This window comes from Ochotona curzoniae, unplaced genomic scaffold, assembly GCF_017591425.1.
Source record: "Ochotona curzoniae isolate NIBS_2020 unplaced genomic scaffold, NIBS_Ocur_1.0 scaffold_2587, whole genome shotgun sequence".
Taxonomy (NCBI): Eukaryota; Metazoa; Chordata; class Mammalia; order Lagomorpha; family Ochotonidae; genus Ochotona; species Ochotona curzoniae.
Genome location: NW_024467096.1, coordinates 23213177 through 23231994, shown reverse-complemented (window position 1 = coordinate 23231994; position 18818 = coordinate 23213177). Strand labels below are relative to the sequence as shown.

Below are 18818 nucleotides of genomic sequence, written 5' to 3'. Positions count from 1 at the left end.
CAAACTCCAGTTCTCACTGGGCACTGGACCATGCCTTCTCCACTGTCTCACATGTCCTGAAGTTGTTGGTAATAACTGTTTCCTTCTGTTAAATTATCTTTGTTTTCTGCCTTGAAATCTGAAGCTGTATTTACAACACTTAAAAAATATTAACAATAAACTTCAATATGTAAGGTTTCCTCTTAAAAAAATTACAACATATTTAATAAGCAACTGCAGTTGTGTAACAAGGTGGAAGAAGAGGATGGTCTTTAGCCTAATGATAAAGATGTAGACACCCATGTCCGAGTGCTCTGGGTGTGATATCAGGTGCCAGGACGAGCGTCCCTGCCACCCACACCGGCAATCTGGACTTCAGCTGTGGTTTTCATTAGCTTCTGGGTGTGAATTTGTGAACAACATATTCATTCTGAATCTCTCTAACAAATAAATAAAATATTTTTAAAGTGGTGGTAAAAAGGGAGCATGGGCGGTCAATTTAGAAGACAGTTAAAAATAAAACAACTCAATGAAAACATCCAAAACTGTCATGAAGGTGAAGGGAGTGGACTTGTACATCGCTGTCTGAAATGAGGAGGTTGAGAAAATAAAAACCAGCACTATAGCAAATATACCGTGAGGTTCAGCAGAAAATAGAAATCCAACTGTATAGTCAAGTACAGATCACTGGAAGCTGCAACTTGAACCGAGTGATTAATGCTTCCGTGATTTGCCCGACTCCTAACATTACAACGGTGACAGATTGACAGAACTTTACAGCATCAGCCTTCTAACTTTATTTCTAAAATAAAATGAGCCTGGATGACACAAGTTATTTAGGAATACATCTCTAGTATAAAATGTGTTTCTATGCAGGTCTCATTTTACACATAATAAAAGAGGTTTAGAAAAGTTAATTAGCATCCCCAGGGTTACATAATTTCTAAAGATCTTGAAGCCAAGATTGAATTCTGTCTCCCTCATTCTTAAAAAGGAACAGAATAAACCTAAGGGGAAGAGAAGTGGGTCTATTTATTACTCATTGTTTTCTTTAAACAGCTTAACTGAATTTTAACTCAAATACCACACAATTTACCTACCTAAGGCAAACAATTCAATGATTTCCAGTATTCATTTTTTCAAATTGGTGGTCAAGTTTATGCAATGTAAAGTTTCCTCATTCCAAACATTCCAAAACCCTGCTAACGTTAAGCAGTAACTTCCTAGCCAACTAGTGATAGCCTCTGCAAAGGCCTCTGAATTTGTCTAACTGAAATATTCCATAAGCAGAATCATACTATCTGTCCTTTTATGTCTGACCTTCATTTATTTAGCATGTATCCAATTTTTACTGCTGTTACAGAATGTATCAACTTCACATTCACCACTGATAAAACTTAATGAATATGCCTTTCTAAAAATTTGATTCTTAACAACTGCACATCATCTATGGCATACCACCTGATAATTTGATATATGTATAGTATGTGTAATGAGCAAGTCATGGCAATCAGCATTTCCAAATCCTTAAATACCTACCCTCTTCTTTGTGCTGGGTCCTTCCAATTCCTCCTTTGGAGGGGTTTTTAATTTTCACTAATGACAGAGTATATAGTTTTGAGCTGATTTCAATCTTCTGCAGATTAATATCTACATTTTTCAGAACCATTTATTGAGGAAATTAGCGTAGGTTTTGGCACTGCTGTCAATAATTTGTTGAAGGTGAATGTATTTACTTTGAGTTTCTCTGCTGTTTCACTGGTGAATTCATTGGGCTTTACCTGACTACCATGCTGCTTTGCTTATCAGGACGTCGAAGTCAACCACCACTGTACCTCCAGCTTTAGCCTTTTTGCCATCTTTTGTGGTTCCACATGAATTTTAGAGGTAGGATTTTCTATCTCTGCAAAGCCGTCCATCACTATTTCCTCGGGAGAATGCACCAATCTATAAATCACCTAGCACAGCTGGGACCTCTTAGCACTATTAATCCTTCTAATCCACAGACATGGGACATCGTTCCATATTTTACATGTCTATTTCAATTTCCTTGTTGAGTGGAGAAATAATTTACTTGTCTGGGTAAGCTTATTTGTAGGTATTTTATTACATCTGATGAGGCTGTTGTGAATGAAATTATCTCCTTGACTTTTTAGCAAGTTCATTATTAGTGTATAAAAATGCTACTGAATTTTGTGCACTGACTTTGCATCCTGTAATTGTGCTGAACTCATTCATCGGTTCTAACATACTTTTGGTAGACCCCTTAGGTTATCCTATACATGCAGAAGCAGAGAAACTTGAACTTAAGCTTTTTCTATTTGGATGCTTTTTATTTACTTATTTTTGGTCTACTCACACTCTATATAGGATCATACTGAATTAAGTGTGGATGTGGATGCCCTTACATACTTCTAGTTCCCAAAGACTTTTAGCTTTCCCTGTTCAGTGTGATCTTGACCGTGGATATGTCATACATAGCCTTTACCGTGTAGCAGAATATTCTCCTAGGTATTTTAGTTCTTTACAATTTTGAAAGGAGGCTGGGGTGGGAAGACCTTTTTCTGGCTGCTGTTTCACTCTTCAAGATGTGTAGTAGCTAGGGTTGCAAGGGCCAAAGTCAGGAGACAGAAATACAATTTGCACTCTGATAGTATTGTGGGCATCTCAGCATCTCAAGCAGCACCTTAATACGCCAGTCAGCCCCTGTGTGGAATTCTGTATAAGTACCACGCGTTAACCTATTGCGCCACTGGAGTTTCATCCCTGTGTGGAATTCTAATGGATACATTTACAGAAGCTATTGAGAGGATCATTTTTTGTGTGTGTGTTTCATGCTAAATTGAAATTGCGTTTGGCGATTTCTACATGCTAAACCATCCTTGCATCCCTGGACGCTCCACTTGGTCATGGTATACAATCTGGTAGATGTGCTCAATGATCCTGTATAGTATTGCAAGAATTTTTATACCTACGTTTATCAGAGTTATAATGTGTGGCTTTCTTTTGTGGCTATGTACTGCCTGCTTTTCATGTTAGGGAAGAAAATATAGTATGTTAATTTCAAATATGATAAAATGCATAGACATTTCCATTTCTGGCTAAAATGGACTAACTGGGGGTCAGAATTATCTCCTGTCCAAAGATAAACAAACAATAACAACAAAAAAAAACCCTTCCAGACACATGAACTAAGTATTCACTACACTAGACATCAGGCAAGACAGATGGGGTCACACAAACAAGAAAACCAACAACGTGTCCTTGTAATTGAGGAACTTACAATCCGGAGAAAAACATCCAGATATGAGCACAGACGACAGGGGTCTCCCCAGCTATTTAGCAATGGAATTTCTGAGTGGAAGATACCAAAGTGACAGTCTGAGGTGATAAAGGCAGCTAGAAAGCAGACTTGAAATCTAAAATCTGGAATAGGCCCTTTTCTCGCATTTGGTCGAGCGCTAATCAGCACAATCAGAAAAGAAGCCACCTGAGGGAAGGATGAAGAGGCACGGTGTGTGTTCCTGAGAGCTGGGAAGAGTGCTGACATGCACATGCTAGACCAGAGCACGTCCAGTCATGATGTAATCAATTAGCCCTACACTGAGCATTATTCTGTGATACTTAACAAGATGCAATATTATCAAACCGTTTACAAAGTGGTAACTGAGTCTCAGAGCACATTTCATAAATATTTATAATAAAAAGGAATCAAGTAATCCAAAAAGATAAAATTCAGTCTTAGTTCCAATCAAATGGAACCAGGCTTACAGACATAGAAAACACAATCGGAGAAAATTCAAATCACTGGATTGTCACAGAAAAAAGATTTCAGAAATGACAAAAACAGCAAAGAACTTACAGCTACAAATTATATGCTCAAAAAGTTAGGCATAAACACACAGTATAATTCAATCAAACCTCAAGAAATAAAAAGCATAACACATGAAATTTAAACAAAGCAAAAACAGTGGATGGGAGAAAACTATAGAGGCGGTACCTAGGGGAACCTTATGAGACTGAGTACAGTATGCCCGCTCAGGGAAAGGAGCAGGGCACAGACAGGAAAGACCAAACGCACTACGAGCACAGCGCTCGGCGGCGGGACTCCTTCAAGCAGACTTACTCGTATGCGACCTACCATCAAGTTAAAAAGCTAAGAGGGTGAAACAAAAACATTTGAAAAGATGACCGAAATATTTTTCAGAAAACTATAACCTAATGAATCTAAGTGATCTTCAAGGATAAAAAGCAGGAATACAACTACAACCAAAGTAAAACGTATTCAAACTGTTGAGCAATAGTAAGAAAAGAAAAATCATACATAAAATAAGACAAAGCAGTAGCAGATTACAAATGGGAAACAATGCCCAGGATAGTAGATCAGCAACTTACTTAAACTGATTTTAAAAAAAATCTTTCAAAACTGAAGGAAAAATGAAAGATATTTTGGGGACCAGCACAATAAATCAACTGACTAATCCTCTACCTTCAAGCACCTGCATCCTACATGGCAACAGTTTGTGTCCCGGCTGCTCCACTTGTCATTCAGCTCTCTGCTTGTGGCCTGGAAAAGCAGTAGAGGACGGCCCAAAACCTTGAGATCCTGCACCCACATGGGAGACCTGGAACAAGCTCCTGGCTCCGGGCATGGATTGGCTCAGCTATCTATTACAGCCATTTGGGGAGTGAACCAACAGATGAAAGATCGTTCCCTCTGTCTCTTCTCTCCAATTACTCTACCTTTCTAATAAAAATAAATAAATCTTAGCGGAAATAAAAGCTAACAAGAATCAGTTAACTTGCATTGTAAGGAATCATAGAGAAAATCTTTCAGGCAAAAAAAAATCCAAGCACAAGGAAATACTTCTTATCTACGGAAATGAAAATATCAGAGACGATGCCTCACAGAGCACTGCTAATCCATTTAAAATATCACTTCAACGTAGATGCTGAGAAGTTACACTAAGTGTTTACATATCCTGATATAATCTACTAAAAATCAAAAAATTATATTTGTTAACAGTCCACAAAAGGAGGAAAATGATTAATCTAGATTGGAGAATGTAGACTAAATGAACAAACAAGACTGAACTGGAAGATACATCTAAGTAAAACACACTTCATTTATAAAAATGTCAACAGAGGCAAAATAGAGCAATAGAAAAATACTTTCAGCACGCCAATTCTAATCAGAGAAATCTGAAATGGGTATATGAATGTCAAGTAACAGAGATTTCAAAGCACAGAATATAAACTGGGAAAAAACAAGAGGACTAACATGGTAATAAATATAAATTTACCATAGGGATGGTATTTTTGTAAATGTGAATCCATAAAATAAAATTGTTTCAGAATCAATGCAACAAAAACACAGCTTCAAAGGAAACAGAAATGAACGATTCCAATGCCTAGCGCAAAACCTCATGGAATCATCGCAGAGACAACTAACATCAAAGTTATAACAATACCAAGCTGAATTAAATGACAATGGAATTTAAAAATCAATTTTAGGAAGCTAAATGGAAATTTGACAGATACTCAGAAACTAATGTTCATGGGCAAAAAAAAAAAAATCAGCTGCATTCATTCTATGAGAAGAAAAGTACACTCTTTTAGCAGTCAAGTTGATTAACTTTAGTATCAAACTGAGTATTTCTTAAAAGAGAAACTCAAGTAAAACATCACAGTTCCAACAAAACTATGTGAACTTTTTGCTAAAATTTTACGTCACAAGGACCAACAGAGATGCATTAATTCATCCTGAGAAATTGATAAGAGCACACAAATTCATGGGTCAGGAAGTGTCTGAAGAGACCGTTTATGTTTCAAGAACAAACAGGCAATGTTTTAGACCTCATTAACAGAGAGCAAAAGCAAGGCTCAGACATGTCTTGCTATTTCTTAAAGCTTATTTAGTGAGGATGAATTGACTTTAAAAGTTACAATTTCTGATTTGAAAAATATCCATTTCTTTAAAATAAATCATGTTGATAAATGGATCAAGACTACAGATGCTCTCTCTACAATACACGTCTCAGGAAACACAACGAACAAGTGAACTGGCAGAAACCCCGGCGTCTGAAAGGCTGACTACCAAGACTGATACCTGACCATGCAAGACGTCGGCTTAGAGAAACAGAAGAAAGCTACAGCTCTAACGTACATTACAAAGAATTACCTGAATGAAAAGGAAACTGCTGCTTGGCTTCACCGGTATGTGCATCCCAAATAATTGTTGTCTGAGATAAAAGAGAAAAGTCATTATGAAATTAGAAGTTTATCATACATGCATAAGATACCTAGCTGTATTTATAGCAATAAGAAATGTGAGAGTAGATTTAATTTTCAATGTTTCTTATCCCCAGCAATACCATAAGGCTCTGTGTCACCGGAGGGAAGAGATGAGAAGGCTGACCATTAGGCAGTTTTCCATGGCAATTTTTCACCAGCCAACTGTTTGAAATGAACAATTCCTGGTTGTCAACAAAGTACAACTAACTAGGAAAAGGGAGGCTTGATAAACTCCATTTAAATCACATATCTAATATAAAATCCTTATAACTACTTAGCTACAAAAGGTAAGTTGTGGGTTGTTGTTAGATCCAACTAATTGTCAATGTTGATTGATTGTTAAAATTAACATTTCTAAAACAGGGACATTTGATTTTTGACAGCATTTAAAACAGGGTCCTAAAGTATTAGAGTGGCAGTAACAATTAACAGGGCCTTTCTCTCTCCATTTTTTAAAACTTCTCTGCCCTTGTTTATTGTTCGCTGAACATGAAGCCAACTTCTCTCCACCTTCCTGTCTGACCCACACGTACTCATCAGCATCAACTCCTCTAAGCTAAAGTTAAGACTAAAATCTTAAAACCTTATTTTTCCTTGAGGAGGTGTTTTAAGGTGAGATCATCTAAAGAAAAGAAAGAGGAAGGAGGCCATATTTTTAACCCATCCACATTCACCAGTTTACTTGAGTGAAAATAGCCAGAAAGGTCCTGCATCGCTTGGGGTTTCCAACAACAGGCTCTAGCTTTTCCCAAGGAGTCATGGAACTCCACATTCACTGTGATTCAAAACTCCAGCAAAAACAAAAAGTGACCAATCACAGAGAAAGGAAAAGGGCAGTTTTTTAGCATAGAATCACAAGTAAACTAATCAAAAAATTAATCGAAAAAGAATGGATTTCTATTTGTTCTCAAATTTCCCAATTATGAATACCCTGTTTATGACTGACAGAGAGGGAAAATGCTACTTAAATTATACTAATACATTAACCTTAATAGAATTTAGTAACGTTTTACCTTATCTACTCCAGCACTAAGGATGAAATTTCCTTTTTTATTCCATTTCAATGCAAATATAGGGCCTTTATGCTGCCCTAAGGTGCTAGCAAGGTTACCTAAAAATAAAAATATATTAAATTATTTCAAACTTGTTCAGATTAGCAACAAAACAAAATAGAAAATGTTTCACTTACCATCTTTCGTCCATATTCTGGCAAATCCATCATATGAACCAGTTGCTAGAAGTGTGCCTTCACTCTGTAAAGAGAAATAAACTTCTTTCATTATGTTATTACAAGTTTTTTTAATACATAATTAACAAAAAGGGTATATGTACAATCCATACATTTGCCATTTCAGATTATCAGATGTCATCTTTTTTTTTTCTTTTTAAAGATTTATTTACCCTTATTTGAAAGGCTGATATACAAAGAGGACAGACAGAGAGCTACTCCGCCCATTGGTTCATTCCTTCAAATGGCTGCAACAGCTGGAGTTGAGCCAATCTGAAGCCAGGAGCTTCTTCAGAGTCTGCCACATGGGTGCAGGGTCCCAAGGCTTTGGGCCATCTTCCACTGCTTTCCCAGGCCACAAGCAGGGAGCTACATAGGACATGGAGCAGCGGGGACACGAACCAGCACCCATACGGGAATCATGGCTCTTGAAAGTGGATGATTAACCATCACACAACCAGAAACACAAGGAAAAGGGCCCGGAAGAAAATACTAATGGTTGACTCTGGTTAATGAAGTGAATGCAATTAATTGAATAGGATTACTTTTTATCTGGAAAAATCCTTGCCTTGTATGAACGGCATAACAAACATAACTTACTTACACAGATGCAAAACTTAACATAGATTACTGTATTTCTGGAGTGAATACTTGGAGAAATCCTGCCCTACTTGGCATGTAAGATCACCTATACAGACTTCTCAACCCACTGACTGTACAGCTAAGTGAAACACCAACAGTGGCTCTGGGAACAGACTCAATCCTGCTAGGACTGGAACTCCATTAGGACTCCATCTGAGGAGGACAGGGCCAGCTGAAACTAACAGCCAAGGTATACCTCTAAATCCTTCCTTTGTTTTACTCCATTGCCCACACAACAAGGAAAACAGCACTTCTCAGATCAGACATCTCACAGGCTCTTGATAAGGACCTAGAAACCGGGCCTGGTGTCATAACTCAGTAGCTAAATCCTCGCCTTGCATCCAACAGGATCCCTTATGGGTGCCGGTTCATACACTAGCTGTTCCACTTCCCTTCCAGCTCACTGTTTGTGACCTGGGAAAGCAGTAGAGGATGGCCCAAAGCCTTGGGACCCTGAATCCACATGGGAAACCCAGAAGAAGCTTTTGGCTTCAGATCAACTCAGTTTGGGCCACTGCAGACATTTGGGGAATGAACCAGTGAATTTAAAAGCTTCCTCTCTGTCCTTTTCTCTGTAAATCTACCTTTCCAATAAAAATAAATAAATCTTAAAAAAAAAAAAGAACAAGGAACCAAGAAGGCTCTTCCTCATTTAATATTATTCAGGTTCACAATAAATCACATATTTCTGAAAAGCCCACACTTTTTAAAATTGCAACATGCTGTAGAAGCACAAGTCAACCTTCGTTACAATCCTTTTCAGTGTAAGTTGCGTTAACATGGTTAGTGGAGCAGTTGGCACAAAAAAAAAACCCAAAAACCCTGCACTCTGACCTAAGATTACAGTATGGGCCCACATCAATAAGATAATTCTGACTCCAGGTCCTATAATCAAATAACACTGTGATGTGCTAAGCTCCTTGCACTTTGAGAATTGTCAACAAGTACTTTACAGGAGGAAAAGGTGAGTACACGCTCGGCAATTTTAGAAACACTTAAAAAGCTAGCTCTGGTCAAGCTATCCTCGAGGATATTGAAACATCTGCAGAACCAACATCTTAAGAATCCTAAAGCTGAATCAATCGTAAGAATAACCTATGTGAGTGGCCCTAAGAGGCAGCTGGTAACAAGGTTTTATCAGTGCAAAGCATAATAAGAACAATAACAGGTTTCTGCTTTATATAAATTTATTTTGTTCCCCAAGAAAGGAGTCAGTTGTTAAGGATTTATTATATTGCATGTTGCTGTGCCAAAGCTTTTCACGTATTCTTTCATTAACTTAAAGTGTCATTTCCATACTTCTATTTTGCATGTCAGCTGTGCAATGCACGTAGTGGTTCAGTAACAATTCCTGGTAAATTAAACAGGTGGAAGTTAAACCTGGATTACTAACTGGACAACCTCCATTTCTAACATCACAAGTAGGGGATAGGAACTCCTAGTTTGTTGTTGCTAACAAAACCCAGTACTATCCGGCAAGAGAAAAACTCTACAATCAGTGTAAAACTCTGAGAAGCTAAGTATTCCAGTACCCACAACTAACACAGACAACAGAGTGATACTCACATTCCAATCTAGAGAAGTGACGTCCTTGTTGCTTGGAACATCTTGCCCTCCTTCTCGTATACAATGTCTAAGTACTAACTGTGTGGAGCCACTGGTACTATTTTCACTAAGATTCCATATTCTTGCTGTTGAGTCTCCAGACCTACGAAGTACACAATTTATTTTAAATACTCATAACATGCGCAAGTATTTCAGAGTCATAACAACATGTTTACAAGTTATTACTTATAAAACAAATAAAAACTAGGTCACCATAGATTTGTATTCCCAGTATTTTTCCTTTCTATATATATCTGGGGGATTCCAAATAAAATATTTAGCTATGACTTCTAAAATTACTTACGATTACCAACGGACAATAAAATCCAAAAATGAAAAAAATGTAAATAGAATACTTAAAAATGAGTTAACACTTAAGCAAATCATTCTATAAAGCTCATTTATTGTCACTTTGATAAACATACCCTGATGCCAGGAGATCACTAACAGGGTTCCAGGCACAGATGAAAACTTCAGACTCATGGCCCCGCAGCACAACTGCTTTATTAGGAGGGATCTCGACGTCTCCATCCACTTCCATCATGTCAGTATGATTATCTGCATTATGGGAAATAAGGAGAAAATTCATTAAGTCACAGCACAACATCCTCGGGGAGTGGGCTGTGGGGCATGTGAGGAAAAAATGCGAAACAAGCAAATATTTTCCTTTACAATTGAGTGTTATTGTTTTTCACCATGTTAGATTAAGTTGAGCATGACTATATAGTCTTCCAAAAGGAAAAGAAACTCCTTCATTGTATATTGGGACTGTACTATTGTTAAAAGCTTATGTGTGTCTGTGTGTGTATATAACGTGTGTGTATATATTTATACACACGTCAGTTTGTCTACGGAGGACTGGCCGAGGTTGGTATGAGAGGATGACTGCTAAAGCTTAGACATAAACATGGCTAGGATAATGAATGCTTTGAATTTATACACGTACCAATACTATTCTGAGTTTCTGCCAGTAGGGGTTGCTGATATCATGCATATAACATTAGAGTTGCTTTTTCTGTCTGAATGTCTTAACTGCATGGTATTTGGTCAAAACCAATACTACAAATTTTACTTAGAAATCAAATGCAGAGGCAAAAATTCACTTCATAATGGAAAGAAGTTCTTAAATATTTTAAAAAAATACAGAGTCGATTCAAGTAAATCTAGCTTTGGGGAACATTAGAGGGGAAAATCTGAACTGTGAGAAACAAGTTGGTTTACAATAAATAAGTAAATAGACGAAACTATTTCTATCAAGCAGATAGGTCCCAGTTAAGTTAGGCATATCCCCTGAAAAAGGAATTTTAAAGGTTTCTCTGCTCACTTGCTATGGTATGTGCTCCGTTCTCCTCTCCATTTGCTGTGTTCTCTCCATTTTTTGCAGTTCCTTGCGGGTTAGTTGCAGCTGCGGCAGCTGCAGCAGCTGCTGCCTGTTGCTGTGCAAGCTTATCTCTATAAGCTTGTTGTCTTGTCTGCACTACATCAGGCATTACGGCATCTATCAGGGACAGAGACTCTATTGGTCGACCATCAAACAAGGTACCATCCTGGATTTGGAAAACCGTAAAAAAAGAAAAGCCAAAGATAACAATTAGAGTTATTCCCATTCATATAAGTCAACAACAGAAATAGAAACATTTGCTCTGAACTCATTTAAAAAGGAATAGAGTTGTGAGGAAAAGAAAAAAGGAACCACAAGAAGCAACTGCAACTGCTATTTAAATTTTCATTTTCAACTCGGTTCGTGTTGCTGAGTGTTGGAGATATAATTGTAATGTAATAGAAGCCACTGCTAAAAATTGGAAGGGATGATAAACTGTAGGCCAGAGGACGAAAACGCTAATTATACTCTGAAATTCTGTTAGTAAAAAACAATGACCAACATGCAAGAAGCAGCGTATGGAGTCACAGTGTGGTAAAGAGTCAGTCGTCTCTTTCAACCCAGGAATAATGGAAGTATTTGAGGGAAAAAACAAAAAGCTTGTCAGTATCGAACATCCTGGCCATTATTTCCCAAGCAATATACTGTAACCACTATTTACTGTATTAGGTTCTCCAAGTTATCCAGAGGCGAATTAAAGCAGACTGGATGATGTACATGGGTTAAATGCAAATACTAAAGCCATTTTAAGAGATTTGAGCATCAGTAAATTCTAATATGGGAGCAACAGGGTCCCTGCACCAATCCCTGGGGTATACAAAGGTATGACTTCTCAAAAAAGTTATTTGTTGGATTCCAAAGTTTCTTGTGATTTGATTAAAATATTCAAACAGAAATCAGCTCAAATATTTCATTTTATTAATGCTGAAATACAAGCGCATTTGTGAGGCTGTTGTAACTTGTAATGGTTACACAGCTAGTCACAGGCAAACCAAATCTCTTCGACAAACTATTTAGACCTCGATCCAAAGACCAGCAGCACTGCTGTCTCCTGAATGAGACCCAATCCTGCAGCAGCAGAATCTAAGGGAAGGCTCAGGACAGTGTCTAACAAGCACTGTGCCTAGGTCTGCCCCACACTAACATGTAAGAGAGGTATCACACAGGCTAGTGATCTAATTTTATGGAACAGCTCAAATTTCCAAAGCTTTACTTACTGGTATCAGGAAGTTCATAGTCAATAAAATTATCCAGTGAGCACAGAACAACTCAGAAACAGAAACGATGTAAATTGGCTAGAACATACCTATGTGAAACCTGGTTCAATTAAACCAGGGGACATGTACCACCAAAGATCTTGTGGAGTGAATGGGATACAGTGAATCACAAAAACACAGAACACCATTATGAAGCGACAATTGTCAGAATACTTGAGAAATGGGAAAATGTGATTTAACTTACAGACCACTAAGCACACACGTGTGCATGGTAGAGTACTAGCTTATACACTATGCTTCAACGACAACGAGACTTCACCTCTGCCGAGTAGGAAACTTGCTTGCTTATTGCTCTTCACAATAAAGCATACGAGGGCACTTTCAAATGTTTATAGCAAATGGAGTTAAAAGATAACTTTATTTTGGTTAAAAGAAAGTGAGCCTATGCATAAAAGAGGCCCCCAGAAACTTCTGAGAAACGTGTCTAACAGAAAAGTGATGCATGGACCAGGAAAAAAAAAGGTCTGCATCAAAATAAACTTTCTTGTAATTCCATCTTTCCATAAACATTCTGAAGTGCCTTCATATTTTTGAGAGGAAAATGCTATCGGACACATTTAATTAACATTAGTGACTTTTTCAAGCACAGAAATAAGAAATAAAAAAATCCAATTTTAAAATCAATTTTAGTGGGCTATATGGCTATAGTAATAAATGTTAACCCAAAAGTTAAATATGTTTTGCTTAAAAATATACACACCCAAGAAGGGAGCATGCTACTTTCTTACATGATAATAAGGGGAAAACCACTTGGTCCTGAATTGTGGCCATACAGGAAACAAAGCATTTGTTTAAAGATAACAAGGAATTTGCTAGCCTCTCTGTAAGAAGACCCAGCATCAGACACCAATTCATTTAGGCCTTACACCAATAAGGTCTCTGCCACAACTACTCAACTCTACAGTAAGCAGCCACAGACAATTTGTAAATGAGTACGGCTGTGTTTCCAACTTTATTTTCAAAAACAGGGAGCGGACTACAGTAAGCTGACACTTGAACTATGCACACTACCTGTAAGCTGACCTAATACAGCTCGAGTTGCTTACAGCAACACACTAGTTCCAAAAACCAGGATACATCTAAACAATGTTCAGCATTTCTGATTTTTAGGCCACTGATTTAGTTTCAGCATTCTACAACACAATGCCTTTTTGTTAAAGAAAATGATTTCTTGTGCTTATTTACAAACATATGTTAAGGGAAATAGGAAGCAAATAATGGTCCTCACAACCAGGAGCTAACACACCAGGCCTGAGTGATCAGACTGGTCTACCGGGGATCACAATCTCCATTTTCATTTATCCGGTGAAGCTACACTCAGACACACAATACGCAAGCGAGACAGACAATGTAAGAACTACTTAGGAGAAAGAATTAATATTTGAAATAAGTCTTACCTCATTAATACTAACTTCAGCCTCTACATACTGTAGACCTTTCTGGATGATAGAAATCAATGCAGCAGGTGGAACAAGGGCACCATTTATATTAGACTGACTAATATGGCTTTCTATACCAAAGGTAAATGCTGAATGAGAAAATCCTAAAAACAAAAGAAAAGGAAGTTTATTTTCTTAGTAGCCATATGCTAAAAGACACAAACAAAAGGATCTCCATAATCGTTCAAAACCACACCCACCTGTCTGAAATCTCAGGGTGGGAGCTAAGGATTAGCCTTTTGAAATCTTTAGAAAGTTCACTCAAAAAACTGTATTATGGAAAAACTATGCATGGATTTCAAAAGCTTTTGCACCCCAAAAAAGCTTAACACCTAATTCCAAATTTCTATTAACTTCCTGAAGTATCCAGATTTTTAATTAATTAATGTATTCTGCATTTTCTAAGCACATATCTTAATTATACTACTTTCAGCAGTCATATGTAATTCCCATTATGAACAACAACAAACTTAAGGGTTGAAAAAAAGGATCTGAAAATCATGTAATTCAATTCTTGCTTCACTCAAGAGGAAAAAGACCAAGATAAAGAGACATTGAAATATTTGTCATATATTTTAATTTCCACAAACTCTTAAATACCATGTAAAATTCAATTTTATAGTATCTTCTAACTACTGACGAAAGCAAATACAAGAAATGAAATTTAAGAATGAAAGGAGGGCCCGGCGCAGTAGGCTAGTGGCTGAAGGCTGCGCCTTGCATGCATCGGATTCCATGTGGGCACTGGCTCGTATCCCAGTGGCTCTGTTTCCCATCTAGCTCCCTGCTTGTGGCCTGGCAAAGCAGTCCAGCACAAAACAAAGCCTTGGAACCCTGCACCTGCCCCACACGGGAGGCCCTTGTGGGAAGAAGCTCCTGGCTCCTGACTCCAGATGGGCACAGCTCCAGCCACTATGCTGACTTGAGGAGTGAATCAACAGAATCTTCCTCTCTGTCTCTCTTCCCCTCTGTATATCTGAATTTTTAATAAAAATAAATCTTTAAAAAAAGGGGGGAGAATGAAAAGGAATTTCAAGGCTTAAATTCCATAAGTGTTATTTAAACAAAAGAAAAAGAACTTGTGCTTTGCCAGTAAAAAATTCTCTATTAGCATTTCAATTAAAATATTTAAAACCAGAATGCTAACAAAAATCTGTTACCCAAATACATCTAAATTCAGGTGCTGTAGAATGATAGATGTAAAACAGGTTAAGTAAAAATACTATAACATAAACAATTCAAAGTATACTTGAAACACAGAAAGTTGCATCTTCATAATAACTGCGGGCTCAGCTGGTTCAGGGTGTGTGTGTTTGGGGTTCAGGGTGTGTGTGTTTGGGGTTCCATTCTTGCACTCTGCAGTTTCCTGCGACATCTATCAGCATTCTAAACTGAAACAGTGAAAACCTTTGCATGGCTTGAGAGGCAAAGTCCCCTCGGGTTGATCTTCCTCACCAACTGCCCTTCCCTGTGACAGCACCAAGGCATTGTTAATGTGAGAAAGCAAAGGGAAAAAATTTTCACTTTTAAGACCTTGATTTTAGAATCTGGATTTTGCCCACAAGCAAGGTTACCTTTAAACCCATTTACAGTCTCCAGTTTATAAGGGTGCAGGGAGCAGCATTTTGAGTTGTCCCTATCAGGAAACCCCATCTGAATGAGTGGATTCCAGATCGCCAGGAGCCAGGAAGATTGGAGGGTGAGGTAATCCACAGCCTTGAGCTTGTGGGTTCCTGTTTGCATTTACAGGTCCCTCCCCCAATAAATTCCTCTGAAAACCACAAACAGGGGTGAGGGCAGGGGAAGTCAGACAGCATAGGCAGACTTCACGATGGGTGCTATCCTTTCCGGAAGGTCTAACTCACGCTAAGTATCATGCATACACATGCGATTTCAGTAATTTATAATCTGAAAACACAGCCACTTAAAGTAGGATGCAAACAAAAAAAAAAGTAGGAGTTAGGATGCAAATTTCACTCGCTCTACTGTACTGCTCCTCTCGAAAAGCTAGAGTACGGTAGCTTAAGCAGACAGAGCTGCTGCCTCCTGACAGAAAGGGAGCACATCACTGCATGTTTACACATCACAGCCTTGCAAAGTGGTATGCACACTCAATGAAAGCCATGTTTAGTGCCAAAGTTTTCAAGGCGTTTTCACTTACGTAAGGTGACTCGAGTGCAGAGAATCCATGACTTCTGTATTTTCTATTCATGGGCACCCACAGTACAAACTGTCCTCTTTACATCTATTTAATTAGCTTAAATGGCTTAAGCTTAAAGTAATAGCATGTTCAGGAGTCAAAGACAAAAATCACGCCAGTTTCTGGCTGGAACATAACCAATGTCCTGACTCTACTGGGTCAGACCAGCTGAGAAGTGACCACAGGTGCATACACAGATGTGCGGAGACCGCTCTGACACGGCAACAGTCATTAGGCTTGTTCAAAACTTCTCATTAATGTCTACCTGACAAATTCTACACTTGAGTGTCCTGCTTAAATCATGCTAAATTTAAATAGTTTATTTTACTACACGGCTGCTTAAACTAATGTTCACAGTGATTTTTTTTTTCTTCCTTTCCCTGGAACTTCTTGTCTCCTGTCACTACACCTGAGAATTCTTGGTCACAGTAACTCCCACCTTTCCCTTGGCATTCCAGTGACCTTCTAGACTGCCATCAACCTGCTCTTCCACCAGCACCAAGACATTCCCTTCCCTGCCCACACATTCGCCACACTGCAGTTAGCAGAAGACTACTTTTAAAATAAAAACTGCCCTGTTACTTCTTATCTATCACTTTTAATTATTTCCTCAACCCTCACAATAAAGGCCTCTACCTACTAAGCATGCCTAAAAATTGGAGCTGTGGTTGCAGTCACTCCTAACAATCCACTTTCATCTCCCCAACTTCACACAGCCTACCTTACGACAATCACACACTCAATTCAAGTGAGGACAAACTTCATGGTAAATCTGCAGGTGCCATATCATGCCTCGGAGCTTTCCACGCACTTAGGCTCTTTTGCTCTTTCTGAACGGGTGGAAACCCACTCCTGTGTTAATTAGGCTCTCTAAGGCTGCTCTTGTAATTTCCTTGTACTCGCCATTCACCAACCACCTGCCAAACTGCATGGCTGATCACCAAACTGGCATGCCTGAGGGGAGCTCTAGCAATGTTTGCATTCAGGGATACTAGCATGTTAGCGTGTTACCTGACTTCAGTATTTGTTAAATAGAATGCTATTTTGTACTATACTGTCTTGGCGTATCTTAAAATCTGCCTTCAGGAAAAACCTGATTTAAATTTCCTTTGAAAAATAATCTAAGACTTACACAAGGCTTAAGCCAGAAAATATTGCCATAAATTCCCTGAAAATATCCATGCAGGAAGTACTTCTCCGACAGCATCCTACTTACTAGTAACAGGCATAGGAGTCCCCTAAATCTGGTAAGGTGATAGCAAAATCCAGCATGACCTGGTAACGTGACATGAACAGCACCCTCTATCATCAAGTCCTGTAGATACTCAGCATTATAAATAAGATGTAGGAGGTACTGCAGTGAAAATCACACGGTGACATAAGTGACGACAAAAGCCAACTACTTTTCATGCACCATTTGTAACAGGGAACTCTATTTCAACAGGTTAGAGATTGTCTTCTTGGGGGAGTTTGTTCTCTACAGCAAACCTGCTGTGTAAACTGAGGCTGCAGGAATAAAAGGACGGACCCTGGACATCACAGTTATGGTACTGACGTCTGGATGAAACAAACGGGTGAGAAAGGCAAAGACAGAATTCCAAATATGAGGCTCTTGGTCCAGAGAGAAAAGTGGACTCATCCAAGGTCCCATTTAAACTTGAGGTCAGTGAGGTTCGGAAAGTCATACCTCTCTTCACATTTCCAACTAGGAGTCCAGACCCAGGGAAAGTTTAAAAGTGGGGGGAGGGGTGGGAGAGCTGGGAGGAAGATTAGTATAATAAATCTTGACTGTTGGCAAGTGAGGTCCAGCATTTATATACTAGTTGCACAATTTTGTGCCCGAATTTCACATTCAAGAATGAACAACTACAAACATTTTACAGATTTTGTATTTTCTGAATTTTAAAAATACCATACTTGGAAAACAAATACATTCAATCAGTGAATTCTTCATACTATAGCTGGATACTTGGATTTTTTCCAACATCCACTATTTTAAAGTACTCTCACCTCAAATATCCGTAAACACAGCATTTTGATGTCTATATTTTTTTCCCTCCCCAAAATGGATTCCTTCAAAAACTGAAGGATAACTAAGAACTGCCAAAATATTTTCCAAAAAAAAAAAAAATTATAAACACACACATGCAAATTTAGAATGCTACAAGAAATTTGTATTTCCAGGCCCAGCACAGTAGCTAGCACCTAAAGTCTTCACCTTGCACATACTGGTATCCCATATAGGTACTGGTTCTAATCCAAGTTCCCATCCAGCTCCCTGCTTGTGGCATGGGAAAGCAGTTGAGGACAGCCCAAGGCCTTGGAACCTGCACCCGTGTAGGAGACCTGGAGGAAGTTCCTGGCTCCTGGCTCCGGATCAGCACAGCACCAGCCCGTTGTGCTCACTTGGGGAGTGAATCATCGGACGGAAGATCTTCCTTTCTATCTCTCCTCCTCTCTGTATATGTGACTTTCCATTAAAAAATAAAATTAAATAAAATTACAGTACCTATTCTTGCAATTCTTAAAATAACAGATCATTAATTAAAATTAAACAGCTTCTCTGACAACTATTAAAGGACCTCTGTTCTTTAATCACTGTGTCACAGTGGTCAGCAATGCAGTGCAGCAGGTAAAGCACCACTTGTGATCTGGTATCCCGTTTGGACATTGGTTCCAGTCCTGGTTGCCACACTGGCAAACCAGCTCTCTGCTCATGTTCCTGGGACAGTCAAGTCCTTGGGCCCCTTCACCCACGTGGGAGACCCAAAGC

General features: G+C 38.6%; 1 protein-coding gene across 1 annotated transcript in view; it reads right to left on the bottom strand.

Annotated features, from left to right (window-relative positions):
• Nucleotides 1-18818, bottom strand: part of TBL1XR1 (TBL1X receptor 1) — a 153491-nt gene that overhangs the window by 16160 nt on the left and 118513 nt on the right. The window contains exons 4-10 of the mRNA XM_041002979.1: nucleotides 13804-13949; nucleotides 11073-11295; nucleotides 10174-10306; nucleotides 9710-9851; nucleotides 7463-7526; nucleotides 7287-7384; nucleotides 6161-6221 (exon numbers count right to left, since the gene is read on the bottom strand). Coding sequence (XP_040858913.1) covers nucleotides 6161-6221; nucleotides 7287-7384; nucleotides 7463-7526; nucleotides 9710-9851; nucleotides 10174-10306; nucleotides 11073-11295; nucleotides 13804-13949 — 867 coding nt within the window. The remainder of the gene's footprint in view (nucleotides 1-6160; nucleotides 6222-7286; nucleotides 7385-7462; nucleotides 7527-9709; nucleotides 9852-10173; nucleotides 10307-11072; nucleotides 11296-13803; nucleotides 13950-18818) is intronic.